At 34.6% G+C, this 19,890-nt stretch overlaps 2 protein-coding genes across 2 annotated transcripts in view; one reads left to right on the top strand and one right to left on the bottom strand.

Annotated features, from left to right (window-relative positions):
* The first annotated feature begins 643 nt into the window (after nt 1–643).
* On the top strand, nt 644–7,332 carry LOC137473878 (transthyretin-like). The gene is made up of 4 exons (XM_068189949.1): nt 644–799; nt 2,519–2,649; nt 5,212–5,347; nt 7,011–7,332. The coding sequence occupies exons 1-4, from the start codon at nt 731–733 to the stop codon at nt 7,116–7,118; spliced, it is 444 nt and encodes a 147-aa protein (XP_068046050.1). The 5' UTR covers nt 644–730; the 3' UTR covers nt 7,119–7,332.
* Nucleotides 7,333–8,371: 1,039 nt separating this feature from the next.
* The window catches only part of B4GALT6 (beta-1,4-galactosyltransferase 6), a 30,063-nt gene continuing 18,544 nt past the window's right edge, over nt 8,372–19,890 (bottom strand). The window contains exons 4-9 of the mRNA XM_068189939.1: nt 18,051–18,175; nt 17,400–17,516; nt 16,429–16,616; nt 14,136–14,258; nt 13,233–13,334; nt 8,372–11,970 (exon numbers count right to left, since the gene is read on the bottom strand). Coding sequence (XP_068046040.1) covers nt 11,823–11,970; nt 13,233–13,334; nt 14,136–14,258; nt 16,429–16,616; nt 17,400–17,516; nt 18,051–18,175 — 803 coding nt within the window. The 3' untranslated portion in view covers nt 8,372–11,822. The remainder of the gene's footprint in view (nt 11,971–13,232; nt 13,335–14,135; nt 14,259–16,428; nt 16,617–17,399; nt 17,517–18,050; nt 18,176–19,890) is intronic.

Genomic DNA, 19,890 nt, shown 5'->3' with positions numbered 1-19,890 from the left:
AAGAAGCCACATTTCCCTCAACTGAACCAGCATCAATGATGCTTCTGGTAGGAGTTGACTTGCAGTTGTAGGGGGAAAGTCCTGAGCTTGTACTGAATCTAAGGGACAAGAGACACAACTTAAAATACTGTCAAAATGTGCTTCAGAAGTTGGTGTGTAGGTATCTTGATGCCATGCTGAAAGCCAAAATTAATATATTTTTCTTCCTAGGGAATGAGCAAGATAACGAAGTAGGCCACAGACTATCCACCTATCTTTTATTAGACGTGGGGAGGAGAGCAACACAGAGAGAAATCTCTTTATACAGGAGCATGTGTGACTCAGTTAAATCAAGCCATAACCACAGAGAATTTCTTACTGAAATTGCCAAATTGACATAAAATTTATATTTCTCTCAGTTATATGAGGTCAATACAACATTATTCCTCAATAAAAAGAGAAAAATACAGAATAGATATTTCTTCCAAGACAATTGACACAGTAGTTGAACTAGGCAATTTTCACAATATTTCCACAGACAAGGATAGAAAATACTTATTTTCACAGACAAGGTTCATGTTTGTATGGGTTACTTATTTTCTCATTGTTTACTAAGTAAATAGTATGAATCTACGTGTTGAAAGTCATAGGGATTTTCTGATAAGTAGCTTCATTTCAGAGGTCTTGATATAAAAATCACAGCTCTCACCATTTTCTGCTTGCTGACACAGACTTCCAAGTGGTAGGCAAAATGGCTTTTCATTCTGTATTTCTGGTTTTCTTAGCTGGCCTGGCACTTTGCACCGAAGCTTCACCATTGGTAAGTGTCTCAGGACTGAAATCCTTCTACTGATGCAGTCCCAGTTTTTTTTCTTTTACTGTTTTTTATTTTGCATAAGCAAAAAAACACATTAGAATATTCAATTTTTTAATTCTAATTTTGATTTTACAGTATGTACTGATTGTACTTCTCTGCTGCTGTTCTTTTCTGGTCCTTCTTTCTCCTTCTCTAGTGATTAGTGAGAGGACTTTATGGGTAGAGAAGTAGCACTTGTCATTAGACACAGCAACTACATGAAAAACAACATAAAACAAGAACGGAAAAACTATCGTATTCACTAGACAAAAAACCTTGAGCATTCATAACATAATGAACAAGCTGTGTCATGAGGAATTTCATCTCCTGTTGCAAAACCCATGCTGGAGAAAGGCCTTCTCTAGACTTCTGCCTTACTGGTCTACCCACTACAGCTTAATCCCATGTAAGTAAAGAACAGAGCTAAAGTCAGGATTCTTCTTCCACAGCGCTCATTTATCCCAGGAAAGCAAGCTAAAGACTCAGGTGCTTCAGCCTGAAATTCTCCTACAACAGCCTTGTCTCTCTCTCCTCAACTACTCATTTTTCCGTTCAACTCTGATCTTTGCGAAAATAATACCTGACTAACGTTGTTGAGGAATTAGACTTCCATTGAGTTCCCAGGGTATAAAAGACAGGAAAATCAGCGGTGGCAGTGCAGCCCTCCTTGCCAAGGCCTCACAAGTAACACCAGTGAGGAGCCCCTGCATTCCAGAAAGGGAGCATGAGGAATCTGGGCATACAGGCAGTATAGATACATTCTGGTACATTGGTATGATACTAGACAGGGCTCCTGGCCCATGGAACATTTCCAGATTGTAAGAGGGCATGAAATAGAGGGCTCTCAATTTTTAACCATCTATATCACAACTCATTTTACAATGATTTAATGGATATCAGTGACTGCTATTTTGAGATCATCCCTGATTAGCACCTTCTACAAAGCTCTATCTTCTCACTCTTCATCTGCAGAATTAGGTAAGGTCAAAGCCCTGATTTAACTCTGTTTTTGAAAAGGTAAAACATCAGGCCATAATCACTATTTGTGATGAATATATTGGGATAAAACTATAGCTATCCTGTATTTGAAGGAAAGTTTTCCTCTCCTGTCCTTGTGTAGCTGCCAGGGTTGACAAATCTGATTCAATATGCTGTTAGGAGAGAGTCTGTATGTGGTCTTAACATGTTTACAGTAGAACTGTAACTCTGTGGCAACAGAGATAACTCTATGGCAACAAGGTATCAGAGGCTCTCAAATCCAGAAAGCTGCGCTCAAATTGCCAGTCCAAAATACAGGGGAAGAGGTGGCAGATATTTAAATATTCCTACTACCTTTGAGGATGTAATTATTTCCTGTTGAGGCCACAATTTAGTTACAACTTCATGCTGGAGATGATGTGTAGCTAAGCCATGCCAAAGAAAAAAATAGAAATGTGGTCTCACAGCTGCAGTGCCTCCTTGGTGTACATGGCTACATGCCAAACAGCTCCTGAAATCTTCCTTCCTGGCTCTACCATATCCAGCCCCCAGAAAGCTTCAGATTATGTTTCCTCAGTACACAGCAATATTCTCATGGAAAATATGGTTTCTATTGTAGATCTGAAGAAAAATATTCCTTACTGTTTTATGAGGCAATGTCACTTACCCTTCTTGCAACATAAAAATTCTCTCTTCCTATTGCAGGACCCTCTTGATGCCAAGCATCCTCTTTTTGTAAAAGTTGTGGATTCCGTCCGAGGAAGTCCAGCTCCAAATGTTGCAGTTAAATTATATAAAGAAGCTGCAGATGGATCTTGGGAACTGTTAAATTCAAAGTAAGTCACACTAAAATAATGAGTGAAAGATGGGAAAGGCCAAATAGTTGAAAGAGCAGTTCCACATTCTCTAAAGTGAGATGTCTGTTTTGCTCAAAGATAACATACAATTGAATTAACTTGCTGCAGACTGTCTTCTAAATGCACTGTAGTATCAACTAAAAAAATGGCTTATAGTGCTTTATAAATCTTAGAAACACAAGAAAGTATTTTAAGCTATCCCTTAATTCAGTCATCACTTCTCTTTAGTTTCATTGCAAAGGTCTATATTACCTTTAAGTACTCAGCAATGAACAGCTGCATTGTTACCAGAAGTATCAGATAGACTCTTACATTTTGAAACCAAGACTCTTGTTGAGAATCCTACCTTTATCGGCCATTTTCCTTCTTTCTAAATGGATTTTCATTTCTTACAACACCACAGTTTTAAAAAGAAACTGTTTTGAACATATACCAGATCATATTTGATAGCCTTCTTTTCTTCAAGATAAAAGACTTAGCCAAAAGGAGAAAATTTGGGGATAAATCTTTCTCACCTTCTCCCCCACAGAGAAGCAATCATACCTCAAAAATAAAAAAGAATCTCCAGATATATAAATATTGCCATGTCTTTTGAAAAACATAATTGCAGAATTTAAGATGCAGATGACTTTTTAAAATTGCCCTCTATTTTAGTATATATTAACACTTAAAAAATATAAAAAGCAATTTTTACTTAAAGTATAGCCTGAAATTAAATTGGAAAAATCTTAGGGGATACATAGAATGAGCATTCTTTATTCACCAAGCAATATTCCACTTCCACACTAAGCTCCTTACGATAGTTGCAAAGTCTCACCTGAGACTTTTCCAGGGATACCAACAGTCTATTACACCTTAAAAAAATAGTGGAAAAGGGCTCTCAAGGGCTAAAGCTAGCATAGCTCATGAATTTCAACAGTGGAATCCCAGACTCAGATGCATTTCTAGAAATTTCTGCAGAAACTGTTCATACGCCTCTTTGACGTCATGGAGCAGTGGGCTGGCACAAGCAACTCTCATATGTCCTTGAAAAATATAGGTACAGTGAAGGCCACAGATCCTTGTACAATGTGGGGGAAACAATCTATTCATGTTGTCCTGCTTAAATTGCCTCACTCCCTCAAGTAGGAAGACAATTTCACACATATTCTATCACTGTAAATGTGTGAAATTTTCCAGTAAGAGTGTTCAGTTCACTTATCTTCATTTCTGAGCTTAGAGACTCTATATAAAGATACTCATAGCAGCTGGATGTTGACTGAAGTCATAAAAACACATTTAACATTTGAAACAATGAATAAAGTAACCTCAAGATAAGGCAAGCAAAAGTCATGCTAATACTAAATCAACTCTCCCGCCTTGATAATTTGTAAATTATTGAATGCTAGCAAGAGGTCCTGTAACAAATGTTCTCAATCAATGCATTTGGTATTATCTGAAAAAGCTTATTAGAGAAGGAACCTAGCAATGATCAATCTATGACAAAGAAGAAAAAGAGACAATTGAACAGATGAACAAATGAACTTCTGATAACTGACTATGGAGCATTTTGTAAGATATAAATGGCAGTTTATACTTTATTTTCTAAGCTACATGAAAAAAAAAAAACAAGTCCTAGCTAATGCACTGCACAATTACATTACTTTTCTCTGCATGCAATTTGAATAAAATATGTTCAGAAAAAAATTGGCAACTAGAACAAAAGACAGTGGTCTTTACATACCAAAGTCAGGCATTGGCAGCTCTGATATTTGTGGATAAACTACCTAATATGAAAAAACCCTAGTATTATAAAATTTATTTCACAGAAAGGTGAAATAAAGGTGAAAGGTTTCAAAAAAGGGACATGTCTGAGAGACAGCATTCAATATTGCTTCTGGACCCCCAAATGGATTGGTGTTCAAAGATACATGGTTACAAACCAGTACCAGGGCTTTAGATAACACTGATAATATCTTCAAATCAAACAAAACTGCCTGTTTGCTGAGGCCAATACAAATCACAAATAATTCCATGACACTACCCTGCTAGCTGACCTATGGTCATTTCAAATAGCAGACCTCAAATTTCTAATAGCCAACGGTAAAGAATATTTACACTGATAAAACAACTCAATACATTTAATGAGAAAGAGACCCATGGAAAAATCAGGACAGTTGACCCTACTTAGTTGTACAGTGAGTGAATCATAGAGCTCCCTCGTTGCTTACAGCAGTGGTGAAGTTTTCCTTCTGAGTGGGTTCATTTAATTGAACTCCAAGACTCTGCCAAGAGTCTATGAACAATAATGCCAGTTTTTGGCTTGCCCCCAAACCATGCAGTTAGTGAGATGGCAGGCAGCCATCTGCTGTGGTCACTGTAGCAAATGCCAAGATAAGCTCTGAGGCATCCATAATACAGATGGACATAAGCCATTCCAGATCAATAGAAGTATTCATCCTATTACTTAAGCCACACACCGCTCAAATTCAATTGCTAAAATCTGCATATTTCTCAGGCTTTTAACCAAGCTATAAAATGTGTTCTTCTACCATTACACAGACAAACCAATGACAAAGGAGGCCTCCCAGAGCTTACAACTAAAGAACAATTTGTAGGAGGGTTATACAAGCTTGAGCTTGATACAGCCTCTTACTGGAAGAGTCTGGGCTTGAATCCCTTCTACCACCACGCTGATGTGAGTATTCCTTTTTTCCTCTATTTCAGTTGCAAAGAATAAAGATACTTAATATGTGAGGACTTCAGTTACTAAGTATGTTGAATTTAATTCTCACTTTAAAATATTTTCACATTAACATTTAAAATCCAAAGTCTCAAAGCTTTGTAGGAACATAGTCATGACAGAACATAGTTACTAGCTCCCCCACAAATCTCAAAGCTCCTAGATGCATTATTTATGGAGTGGTTTTCAATCCTTCTACCTCTAAGTCCATGATTGTTTTTGTGATTATCCTAAGTGTTTGAGGGACAAGTGGAGTAGTCTGTGAAGTCCCCTGGGAAAAGCATTGATCTGTCTTTTAGAGACAACATTTGTATGGCTACAGACAAAGTTCGTAATTTAGATTTTTATAGAAACAAAAGTATGTACTACGTTCTGAATGCCTGGAGCCCCAGTTTACAACAGAAAAAAAAATTGTACAACATGCCTCTTTAATTAAATAAACTAGTTAGAGAAACATGTTCCAAATCAGGTACTGCTGAAGGATTTGGGGACTGTCTCCTTCCCCTCAACAGCATTAGTACTTTCCTGTGACCTTTCAGTAGCAGCAGCTCTTTGTTAGATTGTGACAGATCTGCTTAGCTGTTCCCTATCTCCATGAAGAAAAGGTGGCAAACACCTGGATGAAATTCTTTGTCTTCCTGAAAAAAATGAAATATTACCTTCTTATACTAAACAATAATGAAGGTTAATGCTAGGTAGCCTTGCCTTCTGTGGGAACTGAAATAAAAAAGGGAAGAAGATTTACAGGATGCAAGTAAATTGATTGTATATCAAGATAATGGTTGACTGGAAATTAATTTAATCCACAGTGCAAGAGCCTTCTTTTTTAAAAATAAGCCTCAATAGTGAACACATTTTGCTCAGTTCACTGGTTGTTTATTATTAATCTTTTTTATTAATGTTGAAAGGAGCACAAGCTGTGCATCACAGAATGCTATTAAACTGTCTATTTTAAAAGCTGACACCTCTCATCTCACAACACAAATTAATGTATTATGTGGAGTGAGAAATCAAAGGACAGGATGTGCTGGTCAGGGAGATGTTAATAGGGCTGTGATAAATCATTCATATGTAAGGTTATTATCAGACTGTGGCCAGATAACTAATGCAGTCCTTCTCTAACTACCAGATTTTGAATCAGAACTAAAGAAACTCATTGTTTTATACTCTGTCCTAATGATAACTAGTGTAGCACTGTTTAATTCTTTTTCTTGAAGTACAGAACATGGTCAGAGCAACAAAAGCATTCCAACACTTGAAAGAATGGGCAAATGGGCTAGCTTTTTTTGTTTTTAAATAAAGAAAATCAATGGGGTTCATAGAAGACCTTCATAAGGAAACAAGAAAAAAAGTCTTATTGCTATTTATGAGTACCAACAAGGAAATGCCAATTTGGATAATAAATAAATTGAATAAAGTCTTAAATACTGTGACATTTATGTATTTAATAGAGGGTATTTAACCAGCAGAAAAACTGTTATAAGCTGTTACACTTCAGAGGGAGAATATTTCTGAAGTTTCATGTGAAGTTACATACAATGATCACAATGGCTCCATCTAGGCTTTTATCTAGAGATCACTCCTCATTTTGTCTTGTGTTTGTTTTTTCTTTTTACAGGTGGTGTTCACAGCTAATGATGCTGGTAATCGGCATTACAAGATTGCTGTTGTACTCAGTCCCTTCTCTTATTCAACCACAGCAGTAGTTAGTGAGCCAGTGGAATAGAAGCTGACATTAGGCATGAAAATTCAGTTGTGTAAATTAAAATTTCCATAAATGATAAGAACTTAGTATCTGAATGTATCGACAGCTTTAGATTTCATAGTAAATCATTAACAGTAAGTTTTTTATTCACTTTGTTAACTTTAGGAAGAAAGTGTATTGCCTTTGTTTTCAAATACTCTTTTGAATGGAAGTATTCTGCATTTCTGTATTGTCAGTATTACTCTTCTGAGTAAAAGTTTAGGGTTCGAAAAAAACACATTAACATCAGGAAAAAATGTATTGAAATTCCATTATGGGGACTCTGAGAATAAATCAGTCTTCCATGAAGTTGGTAAACTAAATTTCTTCTTGCAAAGGAATTGAACAAAACATCTATGAAAGGTGACTCACGAAAAGCAAGCAGATAGAAAATACAATCCACCACTACCGTCTCTTATGTTTTATTAATGAAGCCTACAACAGAAGAAGTCACGTGGGATTACTTACTCAGGGCCCTACATAATTATCAGATAAACTCACCTCTCAATTCTGATTCTGGAGACATAGAAGTGAAAGCAGGTAAACGTGACAGCATGGTTGAACAGCATTTATGGATGCTAAGCAGGCTACACATTCTTAAAATGCCTTCTTTCCTGTTTTCCAATATATCATAACTGGTGACATTTTCAAGGACAGACCAGAAGCCTGTGTTCCAGAAAAGTATATCACTCAAACCTGCCTGAAGAAGCTTATATATGTATTTGCAGAAAATTCTGCAAATATTGTCCCAAGTTAAAGTACTCCCCAGAATTACTTGCATACCTCAAACCATCAGACTTTTTCATAATAGCTGTAAAATGCAAATAAAAATAAGGATAACTGATTAATCCTGAGAAAATCAGTTTCCTATTTAATGCCAGCAGAAATATGGATGAATCCTTCTATTCCCATTCTAGTAATTCCTATATAGCAAATAACCATTAGGGGATTCAACAGAATAGCAACCCTGTCTTAGAAAAGTATGCAAAAAGGTTGAGTCACTCAGCCTAATAAAACCAAAAGCTGAAAGCCTATAAATACAAAAAAAGAGAAAGCACATTGCTACCCTAAGTCTTGATCCCATCACAGCCTAACCTGATGAATTTGGACAGGTGTGTCCTTTCTTTTTGCTGTTACTTAGGGGTACTGAGCACTAGAAAAATGAGCACTTTGTCTAGAAACAAAACACAAAGATAGTATATTTTCCACAGAATCTCAGAATAAACAAACCAACACAATCTTTAGAACATTATATTTCATAAAAGACAATGATAAAAAAGTACAAACATTTTCATGAACAACAAAAAAACTCAAAACTATGATAGTACACAGGAAATTCCCAGCATTTGTTTCAGTGCATTTTTTCATTAAGCCTATCTTACATACCTCTACAAATAAAATAACCTTAAGTACACTTCTGCTTGCTGATATGCAATGGATCCTTCTAATTTTTTTAAACAGCTGGCTCATTAGTAACCCACTACAACAATTAGTAAATATAACAATAGAAAAATAGAGTGGCAAGATCCAAGAAAAAGGACATTTTGCACTTGCTTTTCAATACACCACCTATTTGCAAAATTGACTTTATATTTCATATTCTCCTACTTAAATTTGAAATATAGAAAATGGGCTTGAGAGCATCTTAGCATATTAACCAGATTCTACTCTTAATATTTCTGTAATGTTTTTACTTGCTAATTTGCAAGACCTTCAGAATCTTGTGAAATACTCTATTCTTCTCCCTCCATATTCACTCCTTGAAGACATCCCTTATTTGCCTTGTCAGCAATACAAAAGCCAATGTGATTGGCTTCTCTCTACATGTTTCAAGAACCATGAAATTATCAAAAGGAATGTGCACATCTCTTAGTTCTGCATTGTATTTATTTTGTTTGAAGGCACTGTCTATGTTAAAATTCACTACAGAAGAGTACTGAGTTCAAGCAGGTAGTATATAAATACTATTTTGATGTAATTTAAGATGGCAACTTCTAAAACTTCCCAACAAAGTGATAAAAGGTATTTAGAGAAGAGTGTTGGTCAACAATTAATAATTTAATATCCATCATTTTGGGGCACCAAAATGCAAACTTTTTAAGAACTCAGCTATATGTCACAATCCATTCACATACTGGTTTAATTCACATTTTTCTAGGACCATACATGATCAATCACATAAAGCTGTAAAGTTATATTAGTTCAGCCACAGCATATGTGTAATATAGTATGTATATATGTAAGTATATATGCACTTACTTTTTAATTTTACTTACTTTTTAATTGCACATAAATTTCACAGAATGCTTAAGAAATGGGAACAAAAGCATGCTTCAGAAAACAGTACAGACCTACAGTACCAAAGGATGTTTCATAATCATAGGTGTGAAATTGTAAGTAAACTTGTACTGAAAACCAGAAATCGCTTCAAAATTACATGAGGGATTTAAAAATTTATTCAACTGCTCTTAAAGAACTGTATTAGTCTGCTATGAAATAAGAGTAATTTTATTTTGAAGATATAATTGGTCATACAGTGTATTATCTCACCTTTCTCCTTATGCTTCAGAATGCTCTATACACCCAGATATAGAAAAATCTATCAGGAGGTGAGCAAACCACTTAAGCATGCTTTTGAAAGATGTTTTCTTCACTTTATGCTTTTACTTATTTTCATTGTATTAAATCATTCCTAAAGCATATTAGATTAACTGGTAGATATCAAGGTAATTCCAGTATGGTATAAAATATCCCTTACAATTGTTCTCAGCTACTAAATGAAATAATAATATTTCTACTAAATATTTGGAATGCCTATAGCTAAGCTCATAACGTTACTGAAGGATGGCTAAGGGCAAAATTTGCTGCTGGGATGCCAAAGAAATAAAAGGTGTTTATGGCAAACAAATTTAAAATATACAAAGCACCACACCACCTGTGGCAGCAATTCAGGAAACCAACATATAGTAAAGACTTAAAGTTAGGATTCTTTGTCAACACTCTTACAGAACACTCTATGGATAAACAATCCTTATTATATATACTGCTTTCCATTCTTTATGGGAGCAGAAGTCAGTCTTTGGTTCTTAAAGAGTTGAGTAACTGTGACAAACAAAACAGTTTAGTATATCTTGGTCACTATATTTGCATTAACATAAAAAATAAATGACCTGGTCCTTTTCCTTTGTATTAACAAGGGATGTAAAAAAATATTAGGAAAGAGAATAATGCTTAGCAGTGGGATACTTTCAGGTAGCATAACATTACAAGCAAAGAGAAAATAAGAAGATAAGGAAAGAGGCTAGTTACTCATACATTTAACACCTATTAAAAATAGAGAAACAGACAGGACCAATCCTTAGCGGGACTGTGCAACCTCAATCTCATTGACAGTCATCGACTTGAGGATCCTCAGTGCATCATAGAAGCACTCAGCACTCTACCAGAATAGGCCCTTAAATAACTATATTGAATAATATATTACAAGTGGGATTTTAAAAAGCATTTAAGATTGGCCTGCTTTCTGTTCTGCTTATGTCATCACCATCCTCATCTGCAGAACAGTGCGACCAACACCGTGCTTCTGAGAATCCCACACTGCAAGCATTTGAACTATTCTTTGAGAGAATTATGTTATATTACTCTCTTAAAAATCTAACTTTAATATTCTTCCGATGAGGACACATTTTTGGCTCTTCTGATTTTGGAGGAATAAAAGTGCTGTTTACTAGAATTTAAAAAAAAAAAAAAAAAAAAAAAGAGAATACCAAAATACTGTACGCACCCAGACACATCATTTTAGGCATTGAAATCCCTGACATTGACACTAGTGGCACACGTGGAAACAGTTAAGAGTTCCTGTAGATCATAATATGCAACAACTGCAAGATTTTCTGTAATACACATGCAATATGCATAAAAGTACGATTCAGATGGCAGGCAGGGTATCATACAATTTTGCTGGCAATAAATAAAATCAAAAACTTTCTTTCTAGCAGGTTCATATAAGAATTTGATTTTTCTAAATAGATATGCAGAAGGCCTAGAGCTCAAAACTAGTATAACAGTTTACAGTCATAGCTGGCCAACAATTAATATTTCCTTCATTTCACATAAGGTATAACCTTTTTATAAGCATACTTATATTTTACACTTGTTCTTTCATGCTAATGAAAACATTTCTATAGAATTCAAACAATACACTCAAATACATACTGAAACATAAAATATTGAACATTTGAAAAGCAATATACACACATTAATTTACATCACATATTTACAAAACACATTTTCAAAAGAAACAAAAGCATTCATTTAAATATGAGGAGGGGCAGTTTAGTAGAAAAAAATTCCTGGAAGAGGCCTCTGTCCTTACTTCCAGAGAAGCTACAAGTCTGTTTTCTGCAGTTTATTTAGTTGACCAGTTAAGATAGAGAGTGTGAAGAACGAAGGCTTGAACAGTAGTCTCATGCTGTAAACATCTGAGTGGCAGCTGCTGGCTTCTCTTTCAGATCAAAACGCATGGTACATACAATCACTTCTCATCCCAAATATGCATCATCAGTTGGTCAAAAAACTCTAATTCTAAGCTGTTGTTTGTTGGTTTTGTTTTGTTTTACAGTGTTTATCAGTAGCTTCCAGTGTTAAAAGTTTATTCTGGTAGGATATCTTGCCATTCCACTTCCATCAATAGTCTCTAACAGGAGCAAGTTCTGGCAGGAGATTAACAGTTATATTTTTATACAATCTACTGACAAGTATTTTAGGAGTATATACTAAATTGTTCAACCCATCAATATATTGACGTTCTCTGGAATACCTCAGAAGTTTGTATCTGCAGAAGGAGTTGGGAGAAGAAATATGAGAAAGATTTGCGAGAAACAATTCAGTTGATGTTAAATATGATACTGTGACAGTCATTTAATTTTCAAGTATACCTTAAATTCTGAAACTACTTTTCAGACCCTTGAAATTACCAAATAACCTACCTTAGGTTTAAAAGCAAGCTTTTAAAGATTTTTAATACAGTTAGATTTTGTGGTCACATATACAAGTTAACATTAAGACTAAATGACAAAGGAAGCATTCAATACGTAAACATTTTGTGGTCACAAACTAAATAGATTTTTAAAGATTATTCAATTTCTTCATGTTCTTTTGCTATAAAATTAAACTAAGGAGTTCAGGGAAGATTTAGGAATCTTCACTATTCTTCATTATGCATTTAAATGTCTGAAATTATTTTTGTGTCACTCTTGAGACTCCTGCATTTGCAAACATCTAAATTTCAGGTGATTTAAAAAAGTTCTCCTCCCCCAGATTATCCATATATATATTTTAGTTTCCTATAACAGGTTTACTAATCTCTACTGTTCATGTCTATAATTTTATTCATAATTCAAAACTATGAATAAAAGAGAAAAGATATGTTCCTAGAAAAAGACATCCACTGATGACAGAATTGAGGGGTATTTCTAGTTACCTGAAAACACATATGATAAACCCTTTATTTTGTGCTTCACTTTCTAAATTTTATGTGTAGCTCATCTGCTTCATTCTGGTTTCTATTCCATTCTAGGGCAGTCAGAACCTACTGGCCACTTTAAGTGTTTTGTATATTTGTAGCAAAAGAAAGGAACCCCAAAAGAAAAGGTTTAAATCAATGTATACAGGAAATGAAAAGACCTGTATCTCAGAAAAGAATGAACTATGGGGGAAGAAAGCAATCCTTGAGGAGTTTTAAAGTCAGTTTTCATGCAGGAGTCCTTTGCCCTAGTTGCACTGCTTCCTTTTGCAAAATATCCAAAATAGCCAACTAATGGAGCCCTGCCAGCACTAATGCCCAAACTACTATGGAACAACAACATTATGGATCAAAGGTTATAATGATAGTAACTTCTGACATGCAAATTTAGTCTCTCTCATGGTTAAACAAAAAATCTCTGAACAGCAAATATAATGTGTTTAAGAAAATAGAAATTTTAGCACCAAAGAGGAAATAACACTGATAAGAACTGTTTATTCATATGTGTGGATGCAAGAAAAAAATTTTACTTCTTTAGCTGTAGTATTTGAATATTTCTCTGTTTTTCTTACCGTCCTAAAAACTGGACTTCACCTCTGTGATGATGAGGAATGGATTTGTACTTCCCTAAATCACCTTCTGGTCTTGTTACATTGTATCCAGCATATTGAACTCTGCAGTATAACACATAAATATTAGCAAAAACATCTCTTACTGCTTGTCATATGAGATAAAGCAAAAGTGAAAAATACACATCAAATATTTTAAAGCTAAGTTTTTATGTTCACTGACATTCCCTTCCTAAAAAAACCCCACAACACTCTAAACCCAACAACTTAAAAAGCTGGCAAAACTAAGTGCAAAATAATAATAATTTCCTATTTAATATTTCCTGCTTGTTCCAGCATAAAAGCGTGAAAATAGCAAGAAAAAATATAGTATAAAAAATATAGTATAAAAACTAGCTCATCCTTTAAAAGTTATATCTTTATCTATAAACTCATGCAGACACTTTCAACAGCTCAGTTAGAACAGCTTAGATTCATTCACTGAGCAGTTGGTAATGCCATGAGAAGGGCTGTCTGTTGTCCAGTCTGGGACTATCAATGTATTCACAAATTAACCTCTCTCTCAAACACTGCCCCTAAGATATGAAACTTATGTTTACACTACATGTCTGTGGGATGGTATTTCATAATGCTAGAGTGATGCAATATGCTTAGTATAGTTATCTGTTGTTATACCTGCTGTTACAAGACCTAGCTCTTAAAAACCTACTAGTTGTTCCCAGGCCAAGAAAAAATAACATCATACTTATTCCTTCAAATGGTATACTCTGATATTTCTGAGGCAAACTCTGTAGAATTTGTCCATTTAAAACAAATTACAAAAATGTAACAAGTGACAGAACAAAAAGCACGTAATTGGTCTCAAAGAGTGGATGGTACAGAGAGACCTAAGCACTTCAAGCTCACCTGTTCCAAAGATCATCATCTTCTCCACCCCATCCCCAAAAGGCATTTGGAAAACCATTGATCTTCTTGAACTGTTCCACTGTCAGGCCGCTTACACCACCGAAGAACTCATTGTATGGAAGGCTGGAAACAAAAGACAAATTCTATATTGTTAGCTGAACTTTGATAGGTAGCCCTCTCTTTGAACAATACCTTTCCAAAAAAGCAAGACCCCCAAGCTAAGGACATGATCAGAGGCTGAATGTATTCACTTAGGGAAACTGATTCACAGATTGCTAGCATTAAGTAACATACACCAAGCTGAACAAAAAGTTTGCAGTATAGTGTCTGATTTGCATAAAAGGTGTTCCTAAACTGTAGCTGCAATTAGTACCACACATATGAAACAAAAGTATACCAGGTATTTCAGATAGTTGATTTATACCCACAGCTGAAGTGTTAAGTGAAGACCTCAAACTATTTATGTTGACACTATTCAACTGAAAAAAAACCCCTCTAATCAACCAAAAAACTACAAATCAGTAATGCACCAATTAAATAAGTTGAATGTATGGCTACATTCTACAGACCTGTTAAAACTTGAGAGAAACAGTTTAACAGTACATATTAACAGTGAATGGCATGCTGATTTAAAAAAAAAAATTCCAGTTTATAAAAGATAAACTTTTGAATCAAAAGTATCTACAGGCTTTCCTGTCAGTATGCAACAGTATTTGCTAACACATATAATTAAGAAATAAGCCGTTGGCCAACATGAACAGCCTATCCATATAACATATTATGCCCCAGACAATGTGATTTCCAGTCCTCCAGACACTGTCAATCTAAAAAAAAAAATAAAACATTTAAGTATCTATATTTACTTCCATCAATATTAACTTGCATCCTTAACCCAGAAGCTGCTACAGTAAAGTAACTTCCTTTCAGAAGCAGCACACAATTTCATAAAATGAAAGTCTCTCAGGAGACCCTTCCAAATTTGGAACCTTCAAGGAGTTAAGACCATCTACAAAAATATCTACCATTGCTTAGGACACAATTGCCACACTGAATAACTCCAGAATGCAAGAGGAAAGAAAATAGAAATAGACAATCATGTAATTTCTGATCTCTGTGGAAACACAGGATTCAACCAAATCTTAATAGCATGTGGAGAATGTTGCAATTATATTTGCCTTTCAACATGTAACTGAACGAGCAGGTGTTTTAACCCCCCTCCTGCCTCTCAAAAAACCTCACATACATATCTCCAAAATATCCAACAAAAAAAACATTGCCAACCCAAAACCAGACCACCAACCAAAACCAAAACCAACTGGAATATGACAGTTAATGGGACTTTTGGAGGTTGTTTTATTCTTTTATTTTATAAATCTGGTTTTGTTTATACAAAATTTATCAATTTTGTAAATACTTACCTATTTAGACATTATATAAATGCTTAAAGTGCTTTATAAGTACATACAAAGATGGATGAAATGCCTTATTTATTCATAGGTGCTAATTTACTTATTTTTAAACACACATGAAATCTTTAAACATTTAACTGCTGATTGGTTGACAGCCTGAGGTCCAGACAAAGAGCCATGGTTTCAAGGCATTGCTTTTCATCTGTTAGTTGACCAGGTTGTCAAGTTGATTAATTTCACAATAAAGTTCAGGATAGCAAATACATACATGTAGCAAGCAATAAGCTACAGCTTTCTGTGAAATGATTCCAAGAGTGTCATGAGATAGCAGAGTGTTAAGAAGCAAGTGACACATCATTAATGCAAACTGACAGAAGAGAAAGAAGTAAGAAAACTGCAGGTCCCACTACATTCACTAAATGTCAATAGAGACTGAGAGACAATATACAAAATGTTCTAGCAGTAAGAAATCTTCAGTTGAAAAAGCAGTATAAAACAGAAATAAAAGTGTATATTTATCAGAAAATAAAGACTGGTTTTTCTTTTGTAAAAGCCAGCACAAGTGATTACGTAGCCAGAAAATATTTCTATTAAGTTGGGTAAGATTTTTCTCCTTGACATACAAAGCCTTCTTTTTTTGAGATCAACCTCACTGGAACAAGCTCAACATTGAAAATCATAAATAATATCATCTAATTAGTAACACATCAAATGTAGAAATTAAATTTAAGTCTTTATTTTATTAACTATTCATCTCTGTAAATAGCATAGTAGGAGGCTGCTTTGTTGTTTTCACCTACTGTATATATATAGTGTCACAAAATTCATACTTTTAAATATTTCTGAGTATTTAAGAAATAATGTAAATAAAACTATTTACTTACATGTACATGTACTTGTCCAGCTTTGCTGCAAAATGGCGTGGCATTTCTCCACATCCATAGTAATTTCTGTCATTTTCAGGTAAGTGATCCACATCATGGAATATTATGCAGTCCCAGACAGCATCCTTCATAGCCTCTTTGAAGCCAACATTAAAGAGCATTGCACGATTAAAAGGTTGTGTACCTGTCTTCACACAGAAAACAAAGGAGACATTGTAAAAATAAGAGGAGACAAAAATTTCCATACTATGAGAAAAACATACTTTAACACACACACACACAAAATTGATAATGAAGCCTCTTTTGACCGGCCCTCATACTGGGTTAGCTGCACCCGAGGATGGGGTTTGCCCTCCTCGCTGCCAGGGCACACATTGCTGACTCCTGTGAGCCAGGAGTGAGCCTGGCCCCTGCTGCCAAGCAGCATCCCCCAGTCCCTTTGTGCAGGGCACTCCTCTCCCAGTTTACACTTGTGCTTGGCTTTATTCCATCCTAGGTGCAGAGTCAAACATTTTGACTTGTTACATTTCATCCCATTAATCACTGCCCAGTGCTCCAATTTATCTAGAACCCTCTGCAAGGCATCCCATCCTTTAAAAGCTGGATATCATCAGGAACTTGCTGATGGTGCATTCAGCTCCTGCATCCACTGAATGTAAGGCCCTGGAACTGAGCCCTGAGGAACACTGCTGCTGACCTACTTTTTTTGCCTTGAAAACTTACAACTACAATAGATTCTAAGAGGCCATCTCATTACCTACAAAATATCAGCCTATATTTGAAGAAAAGCATCATGTATCTGGCCACTGCTCAAGCTGAGGAATGAAAACAGACCTTTCCTTTTTCCTTTAAAGGAGTAGAAGAGTAGAGTAACAATTTTTAAATTCTGGATTCATCCAAATCTTGGTAAGAATATCAAATCCCTTTTAGTAAGGAATCTTGAAAGTCACTTTTCAAGTACATGCTGTTACCTGTTCAACAACATAGAAGGCAAATTCCAGCCGCTGCTTCTGCAACATAGGTATCAGATGACGGAAAAAAATTGGAAGATGCTCATGACGATTCCGAAAAGGAATAAGGATAGCCACCTTCAGGAAAAAAAAAAAGCTATGCTAATAGGTTTAACCTAATGCTATTAACCTAATGAACCTAATGCTATTATAGAAGCATTTTAAAATTTTTATTTTTCAATACAGATCATGTTTCCTGTGGCTTTTCAACTTTTACATTTAAATTGGCTCAGTGTTTTACATGTTGGCTCCCCCTAGGAAAGTGTGCTGAAAATTTGCTTAAATAATTAAGAAAAAAATTTTGATTAAAACATAAATAAGATTTTCCTTTTATGTTCACTTGCTTCTAGTTATACTTCAAGCAACAGACTCATAGGACAAATCTGCATCCATACGATAAAATGTTTAGTTACTACAGCTAATGAACATTTAAAAGTTCTTGATGATCCATTTCAAATTTTTCTCCTAGCTGAAGTTTCTTCTTGAGCACAGATGGCATACTACAAATACTATAAGATACTACATATGTAGCACCAAAGACTGAGTGCTTGCAATGGTAAATTATTCTTATATACCAACAAGAAAAAATAAAACAGAAAATCAGCATCTAACCTTCCACCGTGGCTTACAGTCATTTGGTTTCCAGTGTCCTCCTGGTTTAATGTCTAAATCTTTTGAAAACAGTCGCTGAATTTCATCAAAACTAATTTCACTCATATTAACATCAATAAGGCCTCCTAAAGAGAGAAAAAAAAACTTATATATTAATTCCAATTATGAAAATTGACCTTATGCTACAAAGAATATAATGGACAAATGGCATCAGAAATTTGTAGTTACACTACCTATAGGAAAAAAAGAAACAATTTATGCTATATTCCTAATATTTAATTCTTACAGAATGAAGTTTTAGTGTTTCCAAAAACAAACATTCCTTCCATAAAACCTATAAACAAAATACTCATTTCAAAGGACACAGAACAAGCAAAGTAATTTGAATTCTGCATCTCTTATAGAAAATTTGCCTTTCATTTCAAGTGCCACTGTTACCAATTATACATCTTCTGCACTACTGAACCTTTACTCAAATTCTGTGTGCCTTCCTGCTCCACTTCCACATTAAAGGAAAATGTATCATCACTACACTCAACAAACTTCCTCAATTTAGATTTTAGATGATATGCACATTTGATGTAGAGTCTTCACCCACTAATTCACCACTATTTGCTTCAAACCAATTCACAGCAGTGGGCTGGATTTGAGAATTACCATTGGTAAAACTAATGACCCCAATGGGAAAAGCATTTGCAGAAGAGTAACACTCATGAAGTTATTGAATAAAGACCACAGTATGATTTGAAAAAAATCAGGTTAGTACTTACTATGAGAAAATATTAACATTAGTTGACAGCTGAAAGTTGTCAGTCATTAGCTTAAGCAAGAATAAAAAGTTCAAAACTGGAAATAATGATCATAGTAAATACCCCCAAAAGCAATAGAAAGAATCAAGGCAATCTGGGGAGAAGACTAATGTAATAGTCATTAACCAGAAGCTCAAGTTTTTCTTCAGCAACTACTACACTCTAAATCATCACATAAAAATCTTGCAAGAACTTTCTGACAAACACCATAAAATATTCTTCTTATTCTTATTTGTCTACAAAGTTAAGTATCTTGGTGAGGAATGGTTTAAAGTCAGCCCAAAAATCACTCCCATTTTCTCTCATGTGTCCATATGCAAAAGATCCTATTTGTACCAAACAGATTATTTATGTCACTAAATTGACTAGTTAGTATTTTGAAAACACTGACATTTTTTTGAACATACTAGGAATAATTATTGGTTTCAGAAGAAGGAAGAAGATACTGCAAGAGCTATTTTAGTTTAGGATATGATTAAATATAGTACTACTTGCAAATGAAGAAGGTAACTTTTTTTAATGTAAAATCATAGGTGAAAAATTATCAATAACAGTACACTATGGAGCTATTTCAAGAGAAGATTTAAAGAAACCCATATTTATTTGTTTAGGAAAAAAAGAAACTTGGCAGTTGCTAAAAAACCTGTATGGATAGACAATAATAAAAATAATTATTTAAAAATAAGCTTAGATTACCATAATGGTTGTGTCTGAAACTCTTCAATAATCCAAAAAATAAATCTTATGAAATATAGAATCAAGGTCAATCAACAAAGGACTAGTATATAAACATGTACAAAATAAATTTAAAAAAATTAAAAACTAAATTTAAAAAATCAATTTCAACTACCAAGAGACAGAAAAGCAACAAGAGCCTTTCAGTTTAAATACAGAATCGAAAAGGAAAATAAAGATAAATAAAGGTCAATTACTCCACCAGAAAGGGAAGGAAATAGCACATGATGTGATTCAGATACCTCAGTATTCTGAGAAAAGTTCAGATGTGATCAGATGATTACAGAGTTTAAATT

This window comes from Anomalospiza imberbis, chromosome 1 (assembly GCF_031753505.1).
Source record: "Anomalospiza imberbis isolate Cuckoo-Finch-1a 21T00152 chromosome 1, ASM3175350v1, whole genome shotgun sequence".
In the NCBI taxonomy this organism is placed as follows: Eukaryota; Metazoa; Chordata; class Aves; order Passeriformes; family Viduidae; genus Anomalospiza; species Anomalospiza imberbis.
The sequence above is the reverse complement of the archived record's forward strand: the minus strand, read 5'-3'. Positions and strand labels throughout refer to the sequence as shown.